Raw genomic sequence first — 26,430 nt, forward strand, 5'->3', positions numbered from 1 at the left:
CGTGATCTGTGCTTGAAGTGGGCTCTGTGTTCACATCCCTAGATGTCAGGCCTTTTTGCAAGAGGTCGGTGACATGAGGCAGAGCTGGGAGGGCGTGGAGGGCAAGATGCAGGAGTTTCTTTCTTTCCAAGAGTTTTTTCCTCTCCGGGAATGGAGGATGTGTTAATTCTCAAGCTGGATTCTGGCCCAGCTTGTGTTCTGTCAAGTGGACAAGGGCACTGTGGTTTTAAGGAGGACCACTGCAATCAAACACAACGCCCATGACCATGAGAATGCCTCGCATAGAGGATGGCGTCCAGAGGCCAGCCTGCTGGTGCTGTCTCCTCGTGAGAAGAATGCATCGTGTGTGCTCTTGATCAGCAAGGAGACTGAGGGGCTGAGCACGTTGCTCCAGCCCCCGGCCTATGAGTGACAGTGTCAGCAGCCTCAGCTCTTTCTGTGGCCCCTCTGCTCTGCTGGAACGTGGGAATCCATCCCAGATTTCCTACCTTTCCTGGCCATCCTCTTACGATTCAGCATCCCACTTCTCTGATGTTCTTGTCTTCACTGAGATGCTTTGGACTCTGGGCTCATCTCAAGTGCTGTGGTCCTTGATGGCTCAGGGTTGTGCTTAGACCTGCTTCCTGGGACACCTAATGGCCACCTGCTGACCCTGCTGCTGACTCCTGGCTGGAAATTGTGACCTGCACGTAACTGGATCCTGTTGAAATTGGCTTGTCCTGACCTAAGATGAGATCAGTTCTTCACCTGCACGTCGTGGGGAGTGTGCATAATTACACATGTCCCAGCCAAACAGCCTGACAGCGGATCACACTGAATGCTTTGAGGGCAGTGATACTCTCGTGCCCACTTGGATGCCAAGTTCTATGTATTTTTACTCCTGATTTTAAAAAATATTTGACATTGAATGATGTAAAATGGGGTCAACTATATTTAAACATAAAACATGCAACTCGGTTGTTTGAATAACATTTTACACCGATATGTTTAAGTAACATGGATGCTGTGAATACCAGTCATACCTAAGTAACTTAAATGTCTTACCTCCAGTGCCCCCAGTTGCTGTGCAATTTCTTAGGAAAACCTTTATTCAGGGAGAGTGTTCCGTCCTCTTGTTAACTTAGAATTGCAGATTTTCCTTAAGGGTTAGCTATCTATCTGTCTGTCTATCTATGTATCTATCTAAGTCTTAACCACTTTTAAAGCTTTTTCATTTTTGAGTTTGATCAGACTTACTCTCTTTATACACGACCCATCCCTGATGTAAGATAATGCTAGTTTATAAAAATAGCTGCCGACATGCCTCTGGGGAGAGGGGAGTGGATGTGTATATCGCTTTTCATAACAAGCCTTGTAGAACTGATTAAGTCATACCTCCCATATAATGGATGATTAGCACTTGCCAGACTCTGGGCTGAGAGTTTGACTTGGATTATTTCATTAATTTTTTAAAATTATTATTATGGTATGAACACTTCCTTCTCTACATTCGATGACACTTTTTCCAGCTTTTTGTACAAGAAGTTCTGCATTATCATTTTACAGCTGAAGATTGCTTCTGCTGAGACCGGGAGGGGATGAGAGTACGGACCAGAGAGAGCCCGCCCCTCCGCTCTGCCCCTGAGACCACGTGTCCAAGCGGCCCGAGTGGGTGCCCTGCCTGACAGCTGCAGCGGAGCCCCGCCCTCTCCCCACCCCGCCTCCCGGGTGCCAGACCTTTGAGGGAAGCAGTGTTGGAACCCCTCCAGACCCTCCCTCCCCCACAGGAATAGCACCAAATGACCGTGTGTGATGCCCCATGGTGCAGAAGCATTGCTCAGCTAAGCCCCGCCTGTATTCCTGACCCACAGAACCATGAGAGATGACTAATGGCAGGGGTCCTAAGCTGCTAAGTTTTGGGTAATTTGTAATAGAGTGACGGATGCCTGGGATCCCTTCATGGAAGCAGTGACCCATCCCTTCTGACGATTTCCCTTGTGTCAGCGATGTTGCCCTTCTGGGTCTTTCTACCCCTCATTGGCAGCTTTTCTCAGACTCCTCTGTGAGCCCCTCTTTCCCGTCTGTCTCTGCTGTACTGATGTTTTGAGGTTCTCTTCTTAGCAGCTCTTCTTTACAAAGCACTAGAACTTCTCTTGGGGCTTCAGCCGTGCCGTCCTCAGCCAGCGCCTGACCTTCAAATACCTATTGCTATTTTAGCAGATAAATGGGTTACAAATGTATAAACGTCCATCTCTCAACTCTGTATCTCTAGTGCAAATTTGTCTTCTGATCTCAGGGTCCACACACGCACAGCTAGCTCGCCCTCATCATGCGGAGAACTGGGCTTAACTTCTTCCCTTACTTTCCTGTTAGAAGATGCATCGAGACCCTCCCAAAAGATGGGTTGAAGTCCTACCTGCTCCCATGGAAGAATGAGAACTTATTTGCAAATAGGATCTTTCTAGAGGTAATCAAGTTAAAGTGAGATCATGGGGGGGGGGGGTCTAATCCAATATGATTTATTTCCTTAGGAAAACAGTAAATTTGGCCAGAGTAATAGACATGCACAGAGGGGAGACCATATGAAGGTGCACAGGGAGAAGGTCATGTGAAGGTGAAGGTCAGGATTGGGGTCATCCCTCTCCAAGCCAGGGAATGCCAAGATTGCCGGCAAACCATGGGAGGCTAGGAGAGAGGCTTGGAACAGATTTTCCTTCACAGCCCTGGGAAGGGACCAACACTGCCAGTGCCTTCATCTCGGATTTCTAGCTCTGGAACTGTGAGGCGATCCGTGACTGTCGTTTCAGCAGTCCAGACTGTGGTAGTGTTTACAGCAGCCCCAGGACACTAACACACTCCCCTATATTGCCCTTGCTGCCGACTTGTTTTTCCTCCTAGAGTCTTGGTCTCTGTGAATGGCTCCCCCATGTCTCCACTTGTGCAAGCCAGAAACCTGACTTCTTGGCTCCCAAAACCTGGCCGGCTAGAGTCAGGCACTCAATACTATAGACTATTTAAAGAGATGCCCTCAAATACTGCAGGTCTTTTGGAGATTGTAGATATTACCCTGAGGATATGCAGAATTGGGATTAAAAAGAGATACAAACCCCGAATATCTTTTATCTCCGTCCCCGGCCCTGTGTACTGCAGGTTTCCTGAGAGAAACTATTGATGTCTTCTTTCAGCCGAGGGCCAGGCCTATATTGAGAGCCACATATATGTAAATAAGATCTCAGCAGCATGCCTGCCTGCCTATTCTTCAGAGAAATATCGATTTTGACTTGGGAGACTTACTAAAAGTTCTCTTTTCACCGGTCTCCTCTTCATTGTGTACAGCTCGCATCGGCGTGTTGAGTCGCACAATGTGATCTTTGTAAGGAATCTTGCAAGTTGGACCCAGCTCTTTGGAAGGCTTAGGACGAGGAGGGCTGTTCTAGAGTGCTGTATTGATTTGCAGCTGGTTGTGGAAGTTGGTGCAAATCCTTTGCCTCCATTTTTCCCCATTCAGTGATATTGAAATCACTGGTCTGCAGAATTAAGAGTCAGGCTTCCAAAGCGATGTTGCGCTCCTTTTCTCGTGACGGTGATTTAAACAAGTCCCCGCGCTCCGTCCTTTCAGAGCGCGCACATTACCCTTGGCAACAGAGGAGCAATATAATTGTTGCAATTTCATTTTATATTGAAACTACTTCAATATATTTCCTATACTTGGCCTATGCAAATTGTTTCTTTCTTTCTTTTTTTTCCCCTTGGTAAAGAAATTATAGCTGTGTGTGGAAGCTCTAAGCAGGGCAACAAAGACATCAAAGTCGGCCATAATCATAAAAAGCACATGCAAATCTTTCACATTAATAATTCACAGTTAAGCCCAGGCGCTACGGCCCCCTGTGTGAGATTGCGGCAAGGAGCAATTTGTTTAGCTTTGGTAAAGGGCGCAAAATCACCCAAGTTCAGATGTTCTGTTTTGGTCTTGCACTTGCTCTCTGGATTGAATTCAGACAAGTAGCCAGCCTTATAAATGGATACTTACATGTCCGTCAAGAAGGTCTGATCTTTACGGGACACTGTTAATTTTGTGGACCTTGTCAGTGTTACTACCTCCTGAGGCCCTAATGAAACTATTATCTGAACCCCGAATTTCCCGAGTGTCTCCCTTCTTCCCCTCCACCTTCCCCACGTAGTCATTCTGTAGAAGTTTATTGAACGCCCACACGTACTAGGTTTCGGTTTGGTGCCAGGGGTGGACGGTGACCACGATGAGCATGGCCCTGCCTGGCCCAGTGTGGACCCATCGAGGTCCACGGCCCATCAGCATCGGCATTAGGGTCAGCTGGGAGCCGGTTAGAAAGACCCAGACTGAGCCAGTTTTAACAAGATCACCAGGTGATGCCAATTTCTGTGAAATGCCCATGCAACGAGTCGTTATAAGAGGGTGTGAAAATGCTCACCTGCGGGGCATTATCAGGGGGCGGAGCAGGTCATGCCCCTGCTAGAATCTCGGGAGGTGCTGTGGGGAAGGACGAGCTGGTTTAAGCTGAAATCAGGAGGATGAAGAAGCCCGCACACAGCCAGCGGACAGGGGTGAGTGCTCGCATTTTCAGGCCCCAGATAGCAGATAGCGTGTGTGCTTAACCCCTGAGGGAAGGGATTACAGCCTGCTGGAGGATGGACCGGCTTTGTGGCTGGGGCTCTGAGCTCTAGGGGAGGCGGAGAGATCAGCTGTGAAACGAAGGAGGGCTCCAGGCCCACAAACAAGGACTGTGACCTTTCCCCGGAGAGTTACAAGGAGCCCTTGAGGTATTTAAATAGGATTGGATTTAAAAACACGATGGGTTGTTGCAAAAATCTTTCACTGCAGTGTGGGGGACGGATGGTGCGGGGGCAGGGCCGAGCGCGCTCCACGCAGCAGCTGAGCTGCCGGCAGGGAGGTGAGGCAGTGCGGAGGGCATGAGTGGAAGCCTTTGAGACCCACTGGGAGGTCAAACTGGAAGGACGGGAACGTGGTGGGGAGGGAAGAGTCAGGAGAGCAGCCCGCAGGAGGTGCGTTGTGCTGGGGAGCCCAGCGGAAGGTCTGGGCACCGCTTCTGACTCTCCCCTCCTGTCGACTGTCTCACTAGGCACATTCACCCTGTGTTGGGGTATTTCTCTTTTCCTCTCTCTCCCAGATAATCAGCGTTTTGAACACAGGGCCCTGCGTTGCATGTTTTTGTTTTCACTAGAGTGCCTAGGACAGAGCCCCGCACTCAGTACCACCTGGAGTCCTCTTGCTGAGCTGGGACCCAGTTCATGCAAGAGCTCGCCCTTCTTCAGTTGCAGAAGGTGACTCTCAGAAGAGAATTGGCTGGAAAAAGCTGTGTTTCCCTGTTGATGTGTCTTTAACGTGAACGATAACTCCCGTCTGTATGGCGCTTTACGGAGCAGGCGGCACGTTCATAACCACTGTCTCATTTGCATTCCTCCCCACAGCCCTCCCTCCCGTGCAGCGTTAGAAAGGGTGGTGCGTTCACAGCTCAGTGTGAATCAAGGGCTGATTATCTCAGTCTTTCTCTCCTCCCCGTTCTGACTTCCTGCCTTTTGACTTGGGAGTTGAAGCTGGAAGCAGGTTGGGGTCAAACTATGCAGAGTTAAGTCAAATAAATCCTGTCCATTTGAATTAGCCATTCCGGAGAAGGACTGTGGAGGGAGAGGCTGAGCGAGGAGGGGAACGGGTTTCTGCTCCCTCTGTGGCTCAGGCTCCCAGGTCACTGGATCCGTGGGCTGGGGGAGACCACGGGGTAATGCAAGCTCCCAGCCTTCCTGCGCTTCTCACTCTCGGGGGTCTATTCTGCTATGCTCCTGGGAGAGGAAGCCTGAAAGAATTTGGTGGAAGAAGGAGAATCCAAGCCTTACTAAAATTGCCCCTTGCCTGTCTAAATGAAGAAAGGGGCTTTTCAAGGAACAGACTTGAGTTGGAACCCTCGCGTTGCCACTCTAGCCCCATGGCTTTAGGCAGCAACTTAGCTTCTCCAGGTCCGTTTCCTTTAAAAAAAAAAAAAAGGTGATACAATGGCGGGGACAATCCCTTTTCAGGTTTGTGAGAACCAGATGAGGCGGAGATGAATGCTAACAGGCAAGATGCCCCCAGCGTCTGGTGGAGTACTTACAACAATGCTAATACGTTTGTGTTCAGCAACCCTCACCCTTGTTCGAGATGATGCTTCCATTAGACAGGGAACGGCATTGAGCCCAAGGGTTCTCGAGCTTAATGTGCAAAAGAATCGTTCAGGAGGTTGTTAAAACACATTCCCACTGCAGTGGGCATCTAGAATGACCTGATCTAGAATGGAGTCCATTTGATTCTCACAGGGACCACATTTTGGAAAAGTTTCGAATGGAACCGCAGCTGAAGAGCTGCCTAGCCTAGTGTTCACTCAAGTAGATTCTCAGTCCTGCTCCGGACCCACTGCAAGGGGTTCTCCAAGGGTAGAGCCTGGGTTTCTACCCAACCCCAGGTGATTGCCAGGACAAAGCCAAGTGTGCATAACTGGGCTCTGGGATCTAGGCAATGCCTAGCTTTCTGGGGATATTGAGTGCAAGAGGTTCAAGCAGCTGGGGATGTGCTTTCAAGGCAGATAGGTAAAGACCTTAAGTGGGAAGAGCTGATCAGGGAAGGAGCTCTGCTCCCTGACGGGCTGACAGCTGGGACTGCTGGGCATCGCCTGGCAAGTAACAAACTCTAGGAACCAGCTCTGTGTCCTTGTCAGTAAAACCGGGGCTTGAGGACTGGATGCCTTTAGCCCTTCCAGCTCTGAAGTCACTCGGTTCTAGAAGATTGAGTGGAAGTTAAATTAGGCAGAGGTGATTATATGTTAGCAGGGTGTCCCCAGTGTATGGTATTTGCATTTCTTTAAAATGTTGCACTATATTATGTGGATTTATTCAGTTTCTATATTCAGTCCATGTTGGCACTTAACTGTGGTTAGGTTTTTGTGGGGAAATAGAGCGTACGTGGTTGCGTGAACCGGCCTGGGAACTTGGTAGATTTGTTACCCAAGCTAACAGCAGTGCTCCCTGGTGGCAGTTTCTGGAATTGCAGGGCTGTGGTTTTGAGGAAGTAACATTGAAATCAGCTGTTGGGTAGGCGGAGAGGTCTTTGTGTGTGTGGGGGCGGAAGCAAATCCCCACTCCAGCTGAAATAGAGTCTCCGGGATTGGGATACAGAAACCTGCATTTAAAGTAAATCCTTCCTGTAAACCTTATGCCCAGTGTCATTTGCAAACAATTGGGCTGCATCGGGGTTTCTTAACCTCGGCAACGGAATGTTTGGACTGTGTGGGGAGATACCTTGTGTGAGGGGCTCTCCCGAGCTGGGGAGGACGTTTAGCAGCATCCCTGGCCTCTACCCACTAAGTGTCAGTAGCGCCTCCCCTCCCATTTGTGACAGTCCAAATTGTCCCCAGACACGGCCATTGTCTCCTGGTGGGCAGAACTGTTCCCACTTTAAGCACCACTGATCTGAAATGTGTCATGAACATCCAGCCCATTTCAGTGACAGCAGAGACCCGAGGGTCACTAAAAGCTAGGGCATGTCAGCTGTCATGACAGGAGGTCACTAATGCAAGTGTGCAGGGACTTCTGACTGGTAGTAGAATAAACAGTGGCCCTGTGACCTGTGCTTTGGTTTTTAAGTAGTCCTAGAGGAGAATTGTGAAGGATGGACTGCATTCATGGCTCCCCACACTTGAACTGGGGCGTCTGATCGTCCACACAGAGGCCCCCCACGTACCGCGTCCACTCCATGCTGCTGGTGCACAGGAGCCTCAGAGGCGGGGATGGAGCAAGTGTCCTTTCTTTTAGATTCTTTAGAATAATTATGTTCTGTTAGCTTTTCCAGTTGGGTAAAAGGGCTGTTTGTTGTGTGAAATATAATTCTTTATAGCAAACACATATTCTAAAAGCGTGACAACCAAGGCCGGGTATGAGGAAGAGAATGCAGTGGGCATCCGCGTGAGGCACAGCTGGGTTAAATGAATGTTGCTGGGCTTGTTCTGTGAGGTAGAGCTGAATTAATCTCAGGTGTGCACCTGTGAAGGCTGGAGGGGAACACTTGGACTTAACCGCTTCGGTGAGAGTGAGTTAACTGGGGAGAGCACTTCACTCGTCCTGATAGCACTGATAGCCAATCCTTCTGGTCTCTTCGTACCAGGACAGAGGGTCTTGTTAGCAAGACACCAGAGAACCTGTGGCAGGGTGAAGGCGTGAATATTGCAGAAGGCCTTGACTTAACTCTTCTCTCAAAACAGAGGGTTGGGATTGGCCCTAAGGAGGGTCTGTACGAGTCTGCTTACTGTGTCACCCACCAGGGCTGAGAGCCTCGGTCCTCCCAGGTGTCCGTGATGGGGGATTTGAGAAGAGGTAGGCAAGTGGCTTGGAAGCTACAGGTATCTCTGTAAGGCTCTCCCACCAGTCCTCTGAGGAAGCCCAGGGAAGCCCCTGCCCTCTGGACCTCGTTTCCTCCACTGTTGAATGGGAGCGCTGAGATTGGACTTCTCCGAGGCACTTAAAACGTCCCCATTGTGTGGCTCTTGTGCAGGGAAGGGACATGGCCTCTGCATCTCTTCTGTTGTGGGTGAGTCTGGACAAGAGGGTCCTGAGCAGTGGGGGTGGGGCAGCTTCATGATGGACTTGGACTTAGCCAAAGGCCTTTCCGTTCAAAGAGCCTCAACCGCCAGCTCTGAGATGGCTAAAAAGCCTGTTTCAGGAGTGCAGTTCTTGTGGTTTAATGCTTGATCCAGCATCAAACCATTCATCTAGGGCTAGTCGTTACGTTTTGGTGTGAATGCATTTCAGCTCATTTCCAGAGATGAGATTTTGCTGGGAAAGGGGAATATAGATACTGAGCTCCCCAGAGGGTGGGGTAAGAACAAAGAATGGAACAACAACAACAAAAAACCCAGGAGGGATGAAAACAGCACATTACTCAGAGATGAGAGCCGATAAGAGACTTCTGCCCAGTGTTGCCAAGGGGAAAGGTTCTCTGATGGCTTCCTCAGCCCCACGTCCTCGTCTGTAAATAGCCGAGCAACTTCCATTTCATCCTGCTCTTGCTTGTGTGAACCAAGCAGATTTCTTTATTGTACATAATCTGTGAGGGTTCTCCTTCCCTCCCAGGGGCCTGCCATCTCTGTTCTCCAACACTGTGTTTCCACCCTCTGCCAGACCATCTTCCCTGGAAGTTCACTTTATCTGATCCTGGATGGGTGGGAAGGAGGTCCTGAAAAGGCCTCTTGGGGTGACAGTTAGGACCAACCTTAGTGGACACCATAGTGATTGGCCAGACCACTCACTGAATTTTTTGCTTGCACTTTTATTTGTTCGTGGGGGGTCAGCTCAATGGGGCAAGCTGGAAGAAGTGCCAAGACAAGACTCTTCTTAGTGACGTAAGGAATGAGGTGGCTTTCAAATTCTAAATTGTATTTTATGCTGTGGAAAGAAATTCTTGTTCCCAGAGAAACACAGGAGTAACCATGGGCCTGTCAGGGACATGGGATACGAGGTGAGGAGGGGACGCGGTAATGCTGGGTTTTCCTGCCATCCCAGATCTTTCTCAGCTGCCGTCCTTGATGACAGTGTTTCTGCAGAGCTTTCAGTGGAACGCTGGCCCCTCGAAATCTTCTATGGAAAAGAGGCGATCACGTACATACTTAAAACTTGTGCTCACCTCCTAGGGTTGGACAAGCTCGTGCGCCCACCCCACTGCAGTCTTGGCTCTGCCGGGGTGTCTTGCTAAGCACATTTGCAAGGTGAAGAATGGGAGAAGGCCTGTAATAGAGAAACTGGGGCTCCGGTTTTAAAGACAGTCATTCTCAACTAATTTGGCCACAAACACTTTTTGTTCTCTTCCCTTGACACCTTATTAGAAGGAACAAGTTTTTAGAGATCTTGCTCCGTGAAATGATTTTCTCTCGGGATGAGTTGTTAGCACATCATTGTGAGAATGAAGTGTTGGCAAACCCGTGTTGCGCCCCTGGCAGGGGGTGCAGGCCCCTGAGAGGCTCTGGCTGCACTCCCTGCCCTACGGCTGGGCCTCTCTCTTCGGGGGCTGTGATCGGTGGGTCTGCCACCGTGCCTGGCGCATAGCAGCTCAACGAAGATTTATGGTACAAATGAATAAAAGAAGGGTTGTTTTAACAATTTGATAGTCCTGTAACCCTCTCGTGGTTTACGTAAATGTCCTCTGTGCTCGTGGATACAACCTCAAAATCCAGAGAGTGCTACGTTTCATTTTCATTTTTTGCAGTGATTTTTTTTCCCCACCCCAAGACGTGAGGATCGCATCCCTCAGGCCTAAGCCGTCTTCCCTGGCAGCATCCTAATTTCCTTTGTATGGTGATTCACGTCTTCGATTGCTGGGGCAGAGTGACACTTAGGAAGAGAAAAGGCTGTGGGAACAGGTTTGTTTATTCTGAGCAGACCTTAAAACAGAGCTACATTTATAATGTGCCTGCAGGGCACCCCAAGCAAACACACACATTAGGAGAAGATAGAACTTGCTTCTCATCTCTGAGACCTTGCCTTTCGGAGCGTTAAGTGTCCGCGAAATCTGTGCAGAACGTGACACGTAAAGTCGCCCCCCTCGAGGAGAACACAGCCTTACTGCCATGGCAGCTGCATGGGTAGACACAGTTCGGGGGGGCATCACACACGGGGCACTGACTGTCAGTCACCGGGCCAGCCTTGCAGGTACAAAGAAGAGTGACGAGGGCAAGGGCTCTGATGTCAGACCTGGATGCAGGCCCCACATCCCGCAGTTAGGAGCTCTGGGGCCTTGGACCAGTCACTCAACCCCTCTGGCCTGAGTCTTACACATAGAGCTAAGTTAAGACCTCCCATCCACCGCACCAGTAAGTTCCTCCTCATTCCATCCTCAGGACAGCCTGGTGAGAGGGTCGTATTCATAGCCTTCGTTTACAGATACCATACCCGAGGCTCAGAGAGGCCTGCTGTAGGTCCTGGTCTGCAAGTAGCAGAGTCAGGAATGCAGTGCTGGTTTGCGTCCACGGTGTGGCGCTACCCATTCCCCTGCATTGCCTCCAGGTAAGGATCCTGACCAAGCATCCCGTAAGGATTTGGGGTGGCTCTGGGCAGCGGTCGGGAAGGATCATCAAAAGTTCAGGCGGCTGTGATGTCTGAATCACACCTGTGACCAGTGTGTGGCGGAGGGGCGCCTAGCATCCCAAGTGTTCCCAAATTCATTGTGACAGTTGTGGATCAAGATCTCCCTCAGCGATTATAGCTGGAGATCGAGATTCCCTTAACTGCCCAACTTCTCCTACGTGAGTCTTAGCCAAGAGTTGTTTTGTTATGTGTGGTTTCCTGAAAGTAGTCAGTAAAGGAGAATTTTTGAGGAGCTTGGAGACTGTGAGCTCCAGAGAACGTGACCCTTGTCCACGTCACAGTTCCTCCCACGCGGAGCGATGGGGCACAGGTCAGAAGTTCTGCTGGTCAGATGACTGGATTAAGAAGATGTGGTCCATATATACAATGGAATATTACTCCGCTATCAAAAAGAATGATTTCTCAACATTTGCTGCTACATGGACGGCACTGGAGGAGATAATGCTAAGTGAAATAAGTCAAGCAGAGAAAGACAATTATCATATGGTTTCTCTCATCTATGAAACATAAGAACTAGGAAGATCGGTAGGGGAAGAAAGGGATAAAGAAAGGGGGGGTAATCAGAAGGGGGAATGAAGCATGAGAGACTATGGACTCTGAGAAACAAACAGGGCTTCAGAGGGAAGGGGGGTGGGGGAATGGGATAGGCTGGTGATGGGTAGTGAGGAGGGCACGTATTGCATGGTGCACTGGGTGTTATATGCAAATAATGAATCATCGAACTTTACATCAGAAACCAGTGATGTACTGTATGGTGACTAACATAATATAATAAAAAATATTATTATAAAAAAAATAAAAAATAAAAAATAAAAAGTTCTGCTGGGCCTGGGCCGGACCCCCCCGGGCAGATGCCAGGCACGCAGGTTAGAGGCCGTTTTCAGGCTAGGCGCACACATCCCACGGCTTTTGGCTTTGCTCCCTGTCCGGTGTGCCCACTTCTTGAGGGCCTCTGTTCTACGGCCCAGAGCTTAGCAAGCATCATCTGGACACCTGTGCTCACTCCCCTCCTCTAACCAGCCCCAAACCCTCTGACTCTGTGCATTAGTTAGGACTGTCCCAGTGTCCTGGGACAGTGTTCTGATTGCAGATTGATTGAAGGGGGAAAAAAAAAAGACCTGTAAGACAAAACCAAGAACTCAGGAGGTAGTTCTGGCTTGAGAGTGAGCTTGTTGGAGGGGCTCGTAGAGGTTGGGACAGCCTAGATTCCCACTTTCCATCTCTGAGCTATGTTGTCTCTGCTCGGGGTCTGCTCTCAGGCAAGCAGTCTCCTCCGTGGCAGGGAGCGAGGGTGGTGGTGGCAGCAGCATCCCCGGACTTATAGCCTCACATGTACACACTTAGCAGAAAATATCTTCCAGCCATCCTGGCAAATCCCTCACTGCACTGCATTGGCTCTGATGGTGTCACGCGTCTGTCTGCGAACCAGTCACCGTGGCCAGGAACATGTGGTGCACTGATGAGCCTGGGTCTGGGTCAGGTGCTCCATCTCCTGGAGCTGGGGTGGAGTTTGGCCCAAAGCTAAGAACTAAATGTGGGGGAGAGGTCATTCCTCAAAGGAACCCATAAAAGGGGAGACGGGTACGAGTGGCATGGTGTAAACACTGTTCACTTCCTGTTCTGCTAGATCTCGTGGGTCCCCCCACTGCTGCTGTCTATTCTCTGCCATTGTGTGTGCTGCTTAGGGGAGGGTACGTTTCTGATCGTGTTCCAGAAGTAGTTATGTACTTGCGACCTGGCCTCGTGCTTATGCTGACCTAAGAACATTCACTTGATAACATCAGAAGCAGGAATCGCAGCTCCTGTTTGTTGAGTTCTTATCAAGGGGAAGCCACTGCTGGACACTTCGGTGACTATTCTCTGACTTAATCTTTGAAATTACCCTTGAAAAGAGTATTGATAGTCTCAATTTACCATACCCGAGGTTCAGGGTGGAGAAGCAGACTCAGGGTGATGGAAAGCCTGGCAGAGTCATGTAGTTACTTTAGACACAGATGGAGATGGTACAGTGAGAGATTATTCTGGTCTGTTGGCCACTCCTCTTGTCACCAAATCTCTTATTCTCGCCTATAGACATACTTATTTGAAAGACAGTTATTTATGGATGTTTCTTGCTCAACAAAAGAAGCAGAAGTATCTTCATTCAGGAGGGCCAGAATTCAGTGCACTTTTCAACTGAGTTTGGGTGTGTGTGTACGTGCATGGGCACTTATGTCCATTTTTTTAAAAAAAGATTTCATTTATTTGAGAGAGTGTGTTTGCAGAGAGAGCACAAGTGGGGAGGGGAGAGGGGAGGGGAGGGGCAGAGGGAAAGGGAGAAGCAGACTCCCTACTGAGCAGGGAGCCTGATGCGGGGCTCGATCCTAGGATCATGACTGGATTTGAAGGCAGATGCCCAACTGACTGAGCCACCCAGGCGCCCCACATATGTACCTTTGTATACGTGTATGCATTGGCATGCTGTTGTAAAAAATGGAGAGAATTGAGTCATTGGTCTTAGTGTGAACTGCTACCTGTTCTTTGCCTTTAGTTGGGTGTTTGTTGAAGCTCATGTGGTATCTCTCGATCTGTAAGTTGGTGCTTGTGGTCAGAATCTGCGGAGGTGGAGGAGGCGAGGGAGTCTGAGGACACAGGGTTAACATACTGAGGATTTTCACGGTACTGGTACAGAAAGGGATGATGCTACAAAGTCTTATGAGTAAGCAGGAATATTTAGAAGGTAAAGTGACACAACAGAGTAGCAAGTGGGGATTAAGGAGGCACACGGGGAATGTTGGGTCCATAGCAGTGTTAGCTGTGGTGTGGCCTGACCTGCAGAGAGGACTTCTGTAAGACTATGCTTTTAGCTTGATACTCAAGGGTTTCTCTCTGGTAGTTGTAATCAATAGCTCTGTAAATATGCTTGGTGTTTCCAACAAATGGGGCTTTTTCATGCTCCTTGGACACACCTATACTTTCCTATTTCAATGTTGGTATATGGAACTTCTTAAACCTGTGCTTGAAATGGACTTTTGCAAAAAGTTGGTGATTAGTATTTAGGCATCCATTAGTTAATTGAGTGGGTACTAGTTGAGCCCCTGCTAAGCCCCAGACAGTGTTCTAAGTGTATAGGATAGAGTGGTGAGCAAGGCAGGCACTGTCCCTGGTCCCTGTCCCTGGTCTCTGTCCAAGGGACAGTTCTCCCTTTGAGCCACTGAGGGACTCGGTCCCTCTGGAGGCTCCACTGGGCTTCCAGCCTGGACACCTGCCACGGGAGCCCTTTCCGTAGAAACATGGACTTGAAGTCTCTTGACCTCGATCCCGGGATGGAAAACATTGTATTCCTCTGGCCATGCCTTTGCTAATGTGTCTGAGTGGAGAGCCCAGAGAAGTATTTCCTGTTGTCAGAGTGGCATGTATTCTGTAGCTCTTGTATCTAAGGCTCCTTTGGATGTGACTCACAAAATCTCAGGCTCAGGTCAAACCAAAAGAAGGAGTAATCAGGAGCCGCAAGGCATGGTTTGTGTACCCTGAGAGCTGGCCTCACAGGGACTGGTGGACAACTGGGGATCCAGGAGGCCACTGTCAGTCTCTTCCATCTGTGTTCTCTGTATCACCTGGCTGTCTCCTGACCTAGCTTTCCCAGCATCACCAGGTGCATTGGTGGGAAATAGCTGCCCCAGGGCTCTGGAACGCACAGATCCGTTTCTCCAAGGACCAGTAGGGAGCAACAGTATGGCTAATCGCAGTTCTCATGTCAAGAAAGAGGATACTTGGATCAGAAGCCCCAGCAGCTGTGATCTGAGAGGGGGAAGTGGGTTCTCTGGTGCCAGTGAAGCTGCAAGGCCTGGCCCTCTGACAGGCAGAGGGGTGTTTCTTGGAAAAATGCTGGCAGGCTGAGGATTCCACCATCCAGATTTCCTACTGGGCCGTGTCAAGGAAACATACTGTTAGCCTCAGTTTAGGATAATTCAGACTGGCACATTGTAGGAACGGCCTCAGCTGACCTTGCCTTCAAGCTTACCACCTGTGGTGGAGAAACGCCTGTGTTAGCATGGTACCAAGTATTTATTGTTTTAGAAAATTCTGTATCAGCAAAGTACCTGGAGATCCAGAGTGTGATATTAATTGTGAAGGATAGGAAATCATTAGTTGGGGCTAGTAAATCCTCTGTTCTAGTAAGACTGTGTATTCCAAGAAAATAAAGAGCCCTTCTCACGGGGGAAAAAAAAGGCATTTGTACAAATAGGCTCTGTTCTGGGTTGGGGATGGGCACTTCGGGGCTTCTGCTTGCTAATGTCGTTCCAGCTACTCTCGTCCGTATTTAATCGAATTGAACACGTTGAAATTTGTTCCAGTGTATTAGCAGGGAGCTGGTGAATGCGTGTGCAACGCGTGACAATTAACGTTTGCTTTCCCCCGTGCTGACCCCCTTCTGGGAACACCCACAGAGGACCCACTGAGGAGAGGATGTGCTCACTTGAAAAGAGAGGCCTTAACTCTTTCAGATCCTTAAATTTCAGCAATAGCCCGGAATTAAGAGCCTGCTCAATCTCTGTGGCTGGGAGTGGAATCTTCTCGAACATTGCTATGAATTCGTGCAATTATGTACAAGTACTTCACAGACAGATTATTGAATAGCAGTTTCGCTTATTTTATTTTAGAGGGCACGTGTGTGCGTGAGCACGGGGAGGGGCAGAGGGGGAGGGGGAGAATCTCAAGCCAACTTCACACTGGGCACAGAACCCATTGCAGGGCTCCATCCCATGACCCCGAGACCATGACCTGAGCCCGAACCAAAAGTCGGTAGTCCAACTGACTGAGCCACCCAGGTGCCCCATCAGCTTTGTTTCTTAATCATGAAAGCAAGGCGCAGGCTGATCAAAATTTGGAACACACAGGAAGTATGAAGAGACAGTATCACCCATAATTTCATTATATAGAAAATAATGACTATGAATTGTCTGGTTTGCTTCTTTCTTTTACTGCTCTTCTGGCAGTGTGTGCTGGCAAGTATATTTAAAGTAAATGAGCCTATGATTTCATATCTGGTATTCTTTCTTTTTTAACTTGTTTCTCCTATCATTATTGGATGAGTGTGCTTTTTATGGTTTTACTGAGGTATAATTTAATATCCTAACATTAGCCCGTTTTAAGTGTGCAGTTCCGTACGTTGGAGTCAAATTTTGGAATTGAGCAACCACTGCCTCAGTCCAGTTTGAGAACATTGCTGTCTCCCCCTCCCAGGTCCCTGAGTCACCACTTCCACCCGTGGTCTCTCTCTGCCTCTGTAAATGTGCCTTTTAGGAACAGGGCACAGAAAAAGAATCGTACTGCATGCGGTCTTCCGTACTGGACTTCTTTGCCCCAGCATCATGACGGGGGCCCCACTGCTGAGGGGGCTCCGTCGGAGGCACCTCTGAAGTGCCCACCTCCTATCAGTGGGGGGGTTACATGGGCTTTGTGGGGCTGAGTGTTGCAGGCACTCCGCTCTCCAGAGAAAGGCAGGACTGCACCCGTGTCTGTCTTCAGCTTTGGGTTGGATTCTTGCCTAAGTGCCAGGAGGGCAGCGATTACAAATGTTAACATGATTGTGAGGAGAAAATGAAGTTTCTGTGTCAGTGTCCCATTGACCTCAACAGGGGACCTCATCTTAGGGCCAGGGCTCTTGCTTTATTCTGAACCAAGGACTGAGTTAGAGCTATTGATTTTCACCATGAAGGTTATCTTTGAAACCAGAAGGGCCAGGAAAGCATTGTCTGCTTTGGAGAGAATGTGGGGTGACAGGGCAAGAGGCATAGGGACCTGGTTCTGTGACAGAATTCTCCCGTGAGCTCAGAATTTAAACATTTTTTTGCTCTCTCTTTGCAGTCAGCTCGTTGGAGAGACCTTTCTGAAACCATTTCTTTTCTTACAGGGAGCTTAAAGGATGCCCCAGAAATCTTTCTGGAATGTTTACAGCCTGTCTGCCTCCAGACCAGGAGAGATGATGTAGTTTCTTTTGGCTGATGCTGTCTTTGTGAATTTCAAAGAGGGAAGTTTTTTAAAAGTCACTTATATTCTATGTATCTCAGCAGAAAAGGAAGTGGTTTGGATGCTTATATATTTTATCATTTTGAGTCCACGTTGTGCACCTATGTTCTGAGACAAGTCTATCTCACAGAATCTGTGTATTCTTGTGAAGGCCATGAATTTGGCATAACTCAAAATGGGAGAGCCACATAGACATGGGGACGGTGCGGAAGGCAGGATGGCTCCCTTGGCAGACACCCTGGGAGGCCGGGGCTCTGTTGGGCTCCAACGGGGGGGCCGCTTTTAATCTCCCCAATCAGGAGAGAAACGACCCCCTGCATTTTTAATAATGATGGTTTGGGTGTGATGTTTATATATCCTCCCACTCCCGGTTTCTTTCTTTGTTTCTTGAATCCTAGAGGCCATTGAGATTCATCTTGCAACAAACAGACACGACTTGTTTAGAAAATATCACACTTACATTTAGCATTCACAGAAATGTCTGGGTATTTATAGATGCAACGTGCGTGTGCCAGCTTTCCCCCCAAAAGCAGGCTCCCGGCTTTGACCGGATTACAGTTACTATTTATTTGTTTCCAGGAACTTGGGCGCCTGGTACTCCGTGCATCTCTGCCAATACCAGCGTTGGAGCACTTGAATTCTGAAGGATCTCTTACTCTCTTGGCCCACAAACAAGATTTTCTCCCTCGTGCCTTGAGATCCTGTGTGTTGCCTTTGTCAGAGCAGCCTCGGGCCTGGATTTACCAGGCTGGCCAGAGTGGGGGCCTCTAAAGGAGGTGGTGGTGTCTTCTTGGTGTCTGTGCATGGTCCTAGCCATGCCACTGGGAGGAAGGGGAGGGCTGTGCTGCTCCGGTGTCTGCTGGAGCCTTCTGTCCCTTTCTGAGTCTCCCTCTGCTCTCATTTGGCTGTTTTCTTCATCCCTCCTGAGCTGTTTGACTCGCTTTCTGGAATAATGCATTTACCAGGTCACTCCTTTCCTCCGAAGTCTTGTACCTATAGAATCTGGACCCAGCTCTTGAACCTGCCACGCAGAGCCCTTCTCTGTCCAGCCGTAACATGTGTTTCTGACTTTTTTCCCTTTAATGTAGGGTCTCCCCCATTACTACCCGACAGGCACAGTGGGGTGCCTTCAGGCCCTTTGGCCGGGTGGGCTTACGTTTCGCTGGGTGATTATCGGGGATGTGATGAAATGTATAGTCTTCCAGAGCTCCAGCAAGTGGGTAGGGGTGGGGCCCTGGGATCTGTGCTATTAGCTAGCATCTCACGTGATCACTGATGCTGGGGGGGAGGCGGGGGGGAGCCACGCCTGAGCTGCTCTGGCCGTTGGCCTCCAAGTCTGTGCTGCCTGTAGGGCCTGGCTTCCCTGGGACAGCTCGCCTGCCCGCCCTTGCACCCCTCCTCCCTTGTTTCGGTAGCGCGTGTTCTTTATGATACGATTTTGCACTTAGCACATTCTGCCTTGGACCCTGATTTGAATGTGTTGTAGATGTATTTTCACACCAGCTATATATACCTCCATAAAACCACCTTATATTTGCATGGCACTTTCTCGTTTGGAAACACTTTTGCACATGTCCTTGCGCTCCTACCGAGCGGAGACCTTGCTCTGTACAAGGGTCTCAGTGCCATACACCTCCCTTAGCTGTGCAGCCTCCGTTGGCTGGGGCAGACCCATGATGTGGGCTTATCGAGACAAGCAGTGCTGTGCTTTCAGATGTTGGGCGAGCCTTCACTGAGGACCGGTTCCGGGCTGGGCACCCTGCCGAGTGCAGGCGGTGGCTGAAGCAGAGACTCAGGTGGGGAGACGAGCCATGAACCCAGGTCGGAAAATGACTAATGGTGATAGCTGCCCTCAGGGAGCAGGCGGGCTGGAATCGTGACTGGCCAGCGGGCAGGCCTCTCAGAGGAGGAGACCTGGGGGCCGGGGCTGAAGGGCAGGGCAACGGTCCTGTGAGCTTGGGGGGAGGAGTTGCCCACAGGGAAGAACAAGAGCCGAGGAGGGAAGGACTGAGTACCAGGTGAGGTTGGAGGAGCGAGCCGAAGGGTGCAGGCCTAGGCGAGGCCAGAGAGGGAGCATAGGCTGTGCTGAGGAGTTGACATAACCAGCAACAGGGGGCAGGTTACCTTTGATGCAGGGCGGTGATGTGCTCTGAGTTGTATAAAACTTGACTACATAAAGCACGATGTCATGTCGGCAAGGGAGATGTGACGGGGGAGGAGCGTGAGGAGCAGTGAGGGGTTTGGGGGGGGGGGCGTACGTCCGACGGGGCTGTGGCTGAGGCAGCTGGGGTGGGCCAGCTCATCTCTGTGGAGCTGCTGCTTCAGGCCTGGCTGTGATACTACATGTCCTGGGAATGAGCTAGAACTTTTTTTTTTTTTTTTTTTTTTTTTAAAGATTTTATTTATTTGAGAGAGAGAGCAGGAGCAAGGTGAGGAGTAGAAGGAGAAGCAGACTCCCTGATGAACAGGGAGCCTGATGCGGGGCTTGATCGCGGACTCCTGGGATCATGACCTGAGTTGAAGGCAGACACTTAACCCACGGAGCCCCCCAGGCGCCCCGAGCTGGAACCTCTTGCCCACACTTTGGCAGGCCCTCCGATCGCAGGGGTTCAGAAGGACCCTGACGTTGGGAGACACTCTTGGCATCACTTTACTGACCTTGCACATTTCATAGACGACAAGACACACTCCAGAGAGCGGAAGCAACTCTCCTGGGGACCACAGCTACAGCCCTGCCGCTCACGTAGCTGGTCCTTTTTCTCTGAGAAATAAACAGTCCCTTGGCCTCAGGCACAAAGTGGGACGAAGGTTGCTCTAAGAGCCAAGGAAGGACGAGGCCTCTTTGGAACCCCTTGCGAATCACAGTAGGTGCCTGAGACCAGAGTTTGCCATGACACAGTTGAGGGATTGGAATCCTGGCTCTACCACCATTTGCTGGTTAGAGAACTTCGGGGCAGTCGGGTAATCTCTCTGGCTCTCAGCCGCAGAATCATAGCACTAATACCTACCTTGAGGAGATGTCAGGTGGATTAAATGGTATTATGTGCGCTGTGCTTATCGTGGAGCCTAAAGTAGCAGGTGCTCAAGAAATGAATTGACGACAGTGCGCGCGGCTGAGTAATGCCTGGCGCGTGGCTCCCTTTGCTGAAAGCTGTAATTACCAGGGTGAATATCGGGCTGGGCAGGCCTCTGCAAAGATGAACGGAACCCTTTCTTGGCACCGGAACGGGCTTTGGCGGAGTCCTTTGGTGGATAGTGAACTCTCCTAGGCCTCATCTCTGTGTCTCCATGGCCCGTGCCTAGCAGCACACAGTGGTTCCTCCACATGTATTTGTTGAAATGTTAGGCGGATGAATATTTTTACTATCAAGAACTTACAACAGGCTCCAAAACCGAGTATCAGCCCTGCACTGACACTCATTTTTTAAAATTTCAGCTTCTAGTTTTTCATGTGAAAATTCACAGTGCATCTGATGATAGATTTGGAGCCAGTTCATGTCTTGAGATCTGAGAGATAGGCGGCTGTAAAATAAGTGCTGATGTGTTTAAGGAACGAGTTCAACTGGCTTTCTCGTCATCTCACCACAGAGGCAATGTCAGTTTGCATTTTGGGTGAAGCTGGTGGAGGGAGCTGGGAAGCGGCGGAACAATGTGCAGCCCTCACCTTAAAAGTCCCCCGTACTGGGAATTGCAGTGGCCATTTCCATCCCTACGATACCTAGGGATCTCGGGTTCAGCCAGCCGAAGGTACCGAGTGGAGAGACAAGGCACGGGAGTGGCAGGAACGTATATATTATGAATTGCGCCCATAGGTCATCTCTCAGCTCCCAAGCTTTGGGCAGCTCGTCATGATGAAAGAGCTAATTTCCAGGAGCAGCGGCCTGGAGGGAGGCCTGGTAGGGCGGAGTTGAGGTCCCAGCTCTGCTTTCCATGAAGCAGGTGTTACTGGCGATCTGGCTCCAGCTCAGGACAGACTGATCCCCACGGAGCCTGGTGTGTGAGGGCCAGGGCATTCTGTCTGGTAAAGAGGAGAAAGAGGCAGGGACTTCAAAGAAGGTTTTGACCTGAAAATGACTTGCCCTTCTACCATCGATTCAGATATTTCCAAACCCAGCTGTAGAATCCAGAAGATTGGAAGACACGTGGGTGATGAGCCGAGGGATCCCCGGGGAGGGATTCTCAAGCTTGTCTGTGGAATAGTGTTTGTGCTCAGAGGGATGGGCTGTGTTCAAAGAGCAGAACAACAGTGATGTGGAAGGGCACAGCAGGGATGCAGGAGCCCGGCACCCTCCTGTAGCCTCCCTTCCTTCCCCCCTAGATCCCCTACTTCACATCCCTGCCTATTTTATTTTCAAAGCAGCATTTCTTCGGGTCAGACATTTATCTCAGGTTTAGTTGGAAAAACTGGGCTGTTGGATGCTTAATATCCAAACAACCCATATAGAAGCTCCATTGTTAACTAAGTCCAACTACCTTTAGTCGGACTTGTGCGACACTTGGCATCTGTGTTGGTTCAGGTTCTCCAGAGAAACAGGACCATTAGGACAAAAATAAATGTACACAAAATAAGGCATTATCTCAGGCAGTTATAGAGGCTGAGATGTCCCAGGATCTGCACTTGGCAAGCTGGGCACCCAGGAGAGCTCATGGTGTAGTTCCAGTCTGAGTCTGAAGGCCTGAGAACTAATGTTGTAAGTTCTGGTCCAAAATCCAGCAGGCTTGAGATGCAAGAAGAGCCGATTTTTTTCCATTTAAGTACAAAAGTGAAAAAAGACTGATGGCCAATTACTTAGGCAGAAGGAATTCCTTCTAAATAAGCTTTTTGTTTTACTTAGTTGATTGGAAGAGCCCACCCACACTGGGGAGGGACAATCTGCTTTACTGAGTCTGCCTTTCCGTGTTAATTTCACCCAGAAATACCCCCACCAACACACCCAGAATAATCTTTGGCTACATGTCTGGGCTCTTCATGGTTCAGTCCAGTTGACCTGTGTGATTACCCATTGCCACATACTGAAGCTGGCATGGGAGGGAGGTCTGCCAGCTGAGGGGCCATGAATGTCTTCATGTATCATTTCCATTCCACAAAAGACTTAAAAAAAAAAAAAATCTTTGGTATGTGGAGGTGATATAATTGGGAGGTAGTGATGTGAAAGGCTCCAGTGGGTGTTAGAGCTTTGCCATGTACTAACTGTGGGATCCTGGCAGTTCTCCTCATCTAAACTTCAGCTTTCTCAGCTGCAAAGTGCAAATGATAAAGCACCTGCTCCTTAGTGTTCTTACTAGGAGTAAATAAAATCACACATGTAAGGTGCTTAGCGTAGCTCCTTGGACTGCGGCATGCTGGCTGTTGTCACAGCTGTGTTCTGCCGTGAGGGGGGGTAATGCCTAGATTCACTATGCATGATGTGAACATGGGATCCCCAGTACTGAGTTAGGTGCTTTCTCTACAGGGACTCCCTGGTGACCGGTCTGTCCCGGAAGGAGGTTCAGGTCTCAATAGTTCTGTCCTCTGCAGACCGCATGATTATGTTTTCTTTTCTGGAATTTTTCTTCTGTCATTTCAATGAGAGGAGACTTGTTTCTTGGGGGAGGAGAGAGGTCATCCTTGGGATGGCCTTGGCCAACCGTCCCCCTTTCCCAGTCCGGTCCTCAGACTATTGTCCCTGTCCCCAGAGTGCACAGGAGGATGGGGGTTTGGCAGCAAGGCCCTGATGGTGACACGGCCTAGGGATGGAGGACCCTGACCCAGGGACCCAGGCATACTTTGCCATCCAGTTGGGTCTGATTTAGACATGATGTCAAATCACAAGTTTGGCTTTCACGTGGGCTCCTGGCACATACTCACTGGTCAGGCCACTCATGTTCCACAGGTGGTTTTCCACATACCAGCAAGGAGGAGCTCAGCCCTCAGTTGGATGTCAGGCCACAGAAAGGGCTGGGACGAGCTCCTGTTGTTTACATTTTAAATGGCATTACAGGTAGGCATGGGCAGGGGTGGTTAATTCCCAGGTCTTAAGAATCTGAGGGGTCTCTGCGGGAATGATATATTCCTGTTCTTTTTTTCTTGCCAAGACGTTTTCCTTCTGTCCGTTCAGCTTGAGAATCTGGCCTATTTCCCGAATTATTAGGCCTACTCAGGAAAAGGCAGGTGGATGAACATTCCCAGCAGCTCATGTTGGCAGATGCTGTGTGTGTGTCTGCGTGTGGCAAGACTTCTCTGACGTGCTAGGCATTTCATTCAGAGCAACCCTGGGAGCAGTGTTTTTTTCCATATCCCTTGCCTTACACTCGAGAAACTTGATGCACAGACTAGTTACTTGCTTTGCTGAAGGTTGCATAGCTTATACGGAGAACGAAGGCTTCTCTTTAAAGAACGGCCTGGCCTTTTGGGGCAGAAAGCCCCCAGGCACCATTCGCAGAGCGGTGGCAAGCTGTGCGCGTTCCTCTGTATTCCATCCCTATTTTCTGGGAGAACAAGTTTCTCAGCCGCTGGTGTCCTCATTCTCCTGACGGCAAATGGGGATCGCTGTGTGGGCTTTTGTCAGGGTCACAGGGGTATTGAAGACTTCATGATGTTATATTTAAGATTTATTTTCAGATTTATTCTTGCGGGTTGTTAATAAGGTTATGAAAATAAACCCCTATTACTTTGACTTCAGAAAAATGAGAGGTTTTAAAATCTTTTAATAGTATGTTTTAGCTCATATCAGTTTGCATCATTGGGATACACCGAACAATAAGAATCGCAGCTCACACGTAGTCCGCACTTATGATGGGGCAGGCAGGTGGTGTCACGGGTGATTAACTCACCGAATCTTTAAACCCCTCCCTGTGTGGCGAACATTCCTTTGGTTCCCATTGTACAGTTGGAAAGAAGCTGGAGCTGGGACAGGAAGTGACTCTGACTCAGGATTTTGTGCTCGTAACCAAAGTTCTCTGTCCTTCCCCACAACAGAAAGCATTACGCTTGGGCTTTTTGAACGGTTCTATTTAAAAAAAAAATTTTTTTTAATATAAATTCAGTTAGCCAACATAGAGTACATCATTAGTTTCAGATGTAGAGTTCAGTAATTCATCAGTGGCATATAACACCCAGTGAGATGAAAGTTCCATTTAAGTCAATGATGATTGCAAATGATTAGTTTTTAGAATTTTGCTGAAGTGTATTCAGAGTGAGGCTCTTTTGGACCATATTCCATCCCAAATAATGAGGTTTAATGCAATATGTATTAAAACGCACCCCATTCGAGAATATCCGGAGAGAAATTACCTGGTTAATTTTTACAGTGGGCGTAAACACAGTGGAATGATACATGAGATGAATTCAGGTAATCTTTGGATTAAAATTCCAAACAGTCAAAGAGCTATCTTTTGGGAAAGGTTGGATCTCCGGATAAGCTCCAAATTATATTCCCACCTTATTTAAGAATTTGTGTTGGCAGGTTTAACAAGATCTTGGCACATTCTAATTTGAGATTTATTACAAGATGTGTGCAAGTTTAATAGGGGCTTAATTATTCATATCCACATCTTCCTGACAGTAACTTACTTCAGCTGTAGATAAATTCCTGGCGCATTGGGAAATACTGGCTTCTACTGTTGAAAAAATACAGTGAAAGGAAAATTAAATGCATATGCAAGAGATTACCCAGAACAACCAGCTCCACTCAAGCAGGAGCTTGGAATGAGTGGGCTCCACATGGCTTGAATGGGACTGAAGAAGGGCAGCTGCTCTGTGCCCCTGCATTGGGAGGCAGCCCATAACCATGGAAAGAACTCAGGTTCAGGAGTGAGGCCCACTCGAAGTCAATTCCAGTTATAGCTTAAGGTTTGAGTGCCTATCTTAAAGTCTTTCTTAAAGTCTGTAGGCTTCAGCTTTTTTACAAGTGGAAGAGGGTAATTAATATCTCTCTCAAAAGGTTGATGTGAGGATGAATGGAAACATCTATAAAGTAAGGAGCATTGTACATGGTGTAGGAAGCACAGAATGGACACTGCCTTCTTTCACTTCCTCTATTCCCAGTATACGTTCTTTAAGTCTATCTACCCAAAGATCTTGGAGAAAATAAAGTAGATACATATAAATGAGATGCTGGTTAAAATGTAGGGCAGTAGGCATTCTCAGATGCTGCTGGTGAATGTGAATTGGTACAGCCCTAATAGAGGTCAACTTGTTGATAGCTATCAAGATAAAATACCTCAGGGCCTTTGCACTTGCTGTTTCCTATTCCTGGAATGCTTTACACACACTTGTTTGCATGGCTGGCTCACTCTGTATTTCATCCCTTGGCTCAAATGTGACTTTATCAGAGAGGTTGTATCTAATTATTCGATGTAAACTAGCACCACTCTTCACTCTATATATTATTTACCCTGCTTTGTTTTTTCCCATAGCTTTTAACACTCCCTGACATTTTTATTTACCATGCATGAGTTTGTATGTCTACCTCCCCAACAAATGTGAGTTCCAAGAAGGCAGGGTCTTTGTTCCATGCTGTAGCCTAGCACAGAGAGCAGTACTGTGTCTGGCAGAGTGGGTACTTAATTAGTGATTGTTGAATACTCTAATTACAAGTTACTGCCTTAAAGTTCTGTTTGGGTAAACACTTCATAGAGTTGGGCTTATAGCTCCCAGGAACCACATATGTGCTATTAGTTTGAGCAAATGTATAAGGTGCTCTCAAAAAATGTATGTGAGATCTAGCTCCTTTGATGACAAGAGTCTGGGGTCATTTGTCCTGGTCTCAAAGAGCAAAGGACAGTGAACTGAGTGGCCAGAAACTGAATAGCTTGTCTAGGACAGACGGGTAAAATATCCCTGACTTGAGGAGTACTGTGCAAGGGAGGGCTTGTGTCGTTTTATGTATCAGTGACATATATCGACAATACCATAGCTGATTGGTAGATACAGTTGACCCTTGAGCAATGTGGGGTTCAGGAGCACTAACCCCTTATGCAGTCGAAAACCCATGTATAACTTTTGTCTCCCCCAAAACTTAACTCTTTATAGCCTGCTGTTGAGGAGAAGCCTTACTGATACCACGAAGAGTGGAATAGCACAATTTTGGGTGTTAAACATATTACATACTATATTCTTAAGATAAAGTAAGCTAGAGAAAATACTAAGAAAATTATAAGGGACAGAAAGTAAATTTATAGTAGTGTATTTGTGTTTATAAACAATTCACATCTAAGTGGACCTGTGCAGTTGAAACCTGTGATGTGCAAGGGTCACCTGTAATTTTTTTAACCAAGAAATTTTATTTTCACAATTTTAAA

The 26,430-nt window shown here is 48.6% G+C and overlaps 1 protein-coding gene across 2 annotated transcripts in view; it reads left to right on the top strand.

Annotated features, from left to right (window-relative positions):
* The window catches only part of SPOCK1 (SPARC (osteonectin), cwcv and kazal like domains proteoglycan 1), a 494,193-nt gene that overhangs the window by 149,425 nt on the left and 318,338 nt on the right, over positions 1-26,430 (top strand). The window contains exon 1 of one of the 2 annotated variants that reach the window (XM_087862248.1): positions 1,738-4,560. The exons of the other annotated variant lie outside the window; for it this stretch is intronic. Coding sequence (XP_087718374.1) covers positions 4,528-4,560 — 33 coding nt within the window. The 5' untranslated portion in view covers positions 1,738-4,527. Of the gene's footprint in view, positions 1-1,737; positions 4,561-26,430 lie in introns of those variants that run through there. 2 annotated transcript variants of the gene reach the window in all.

The sequence above is a fragment of the Ursus americanus genome, chromosome 5 (assembly GCF_024610735.1).
Source record: "Ursus americanus isolate L20-20 chromosome 5, mUrsAme1.1.p, whole genome shotgun sequence".
Classification (NCBI taxonomy): Eukaryota; Metazoa; Chordata; class Mammalia; order Carnivora; family Ursidae; genus Ursus; species Ursus americanus.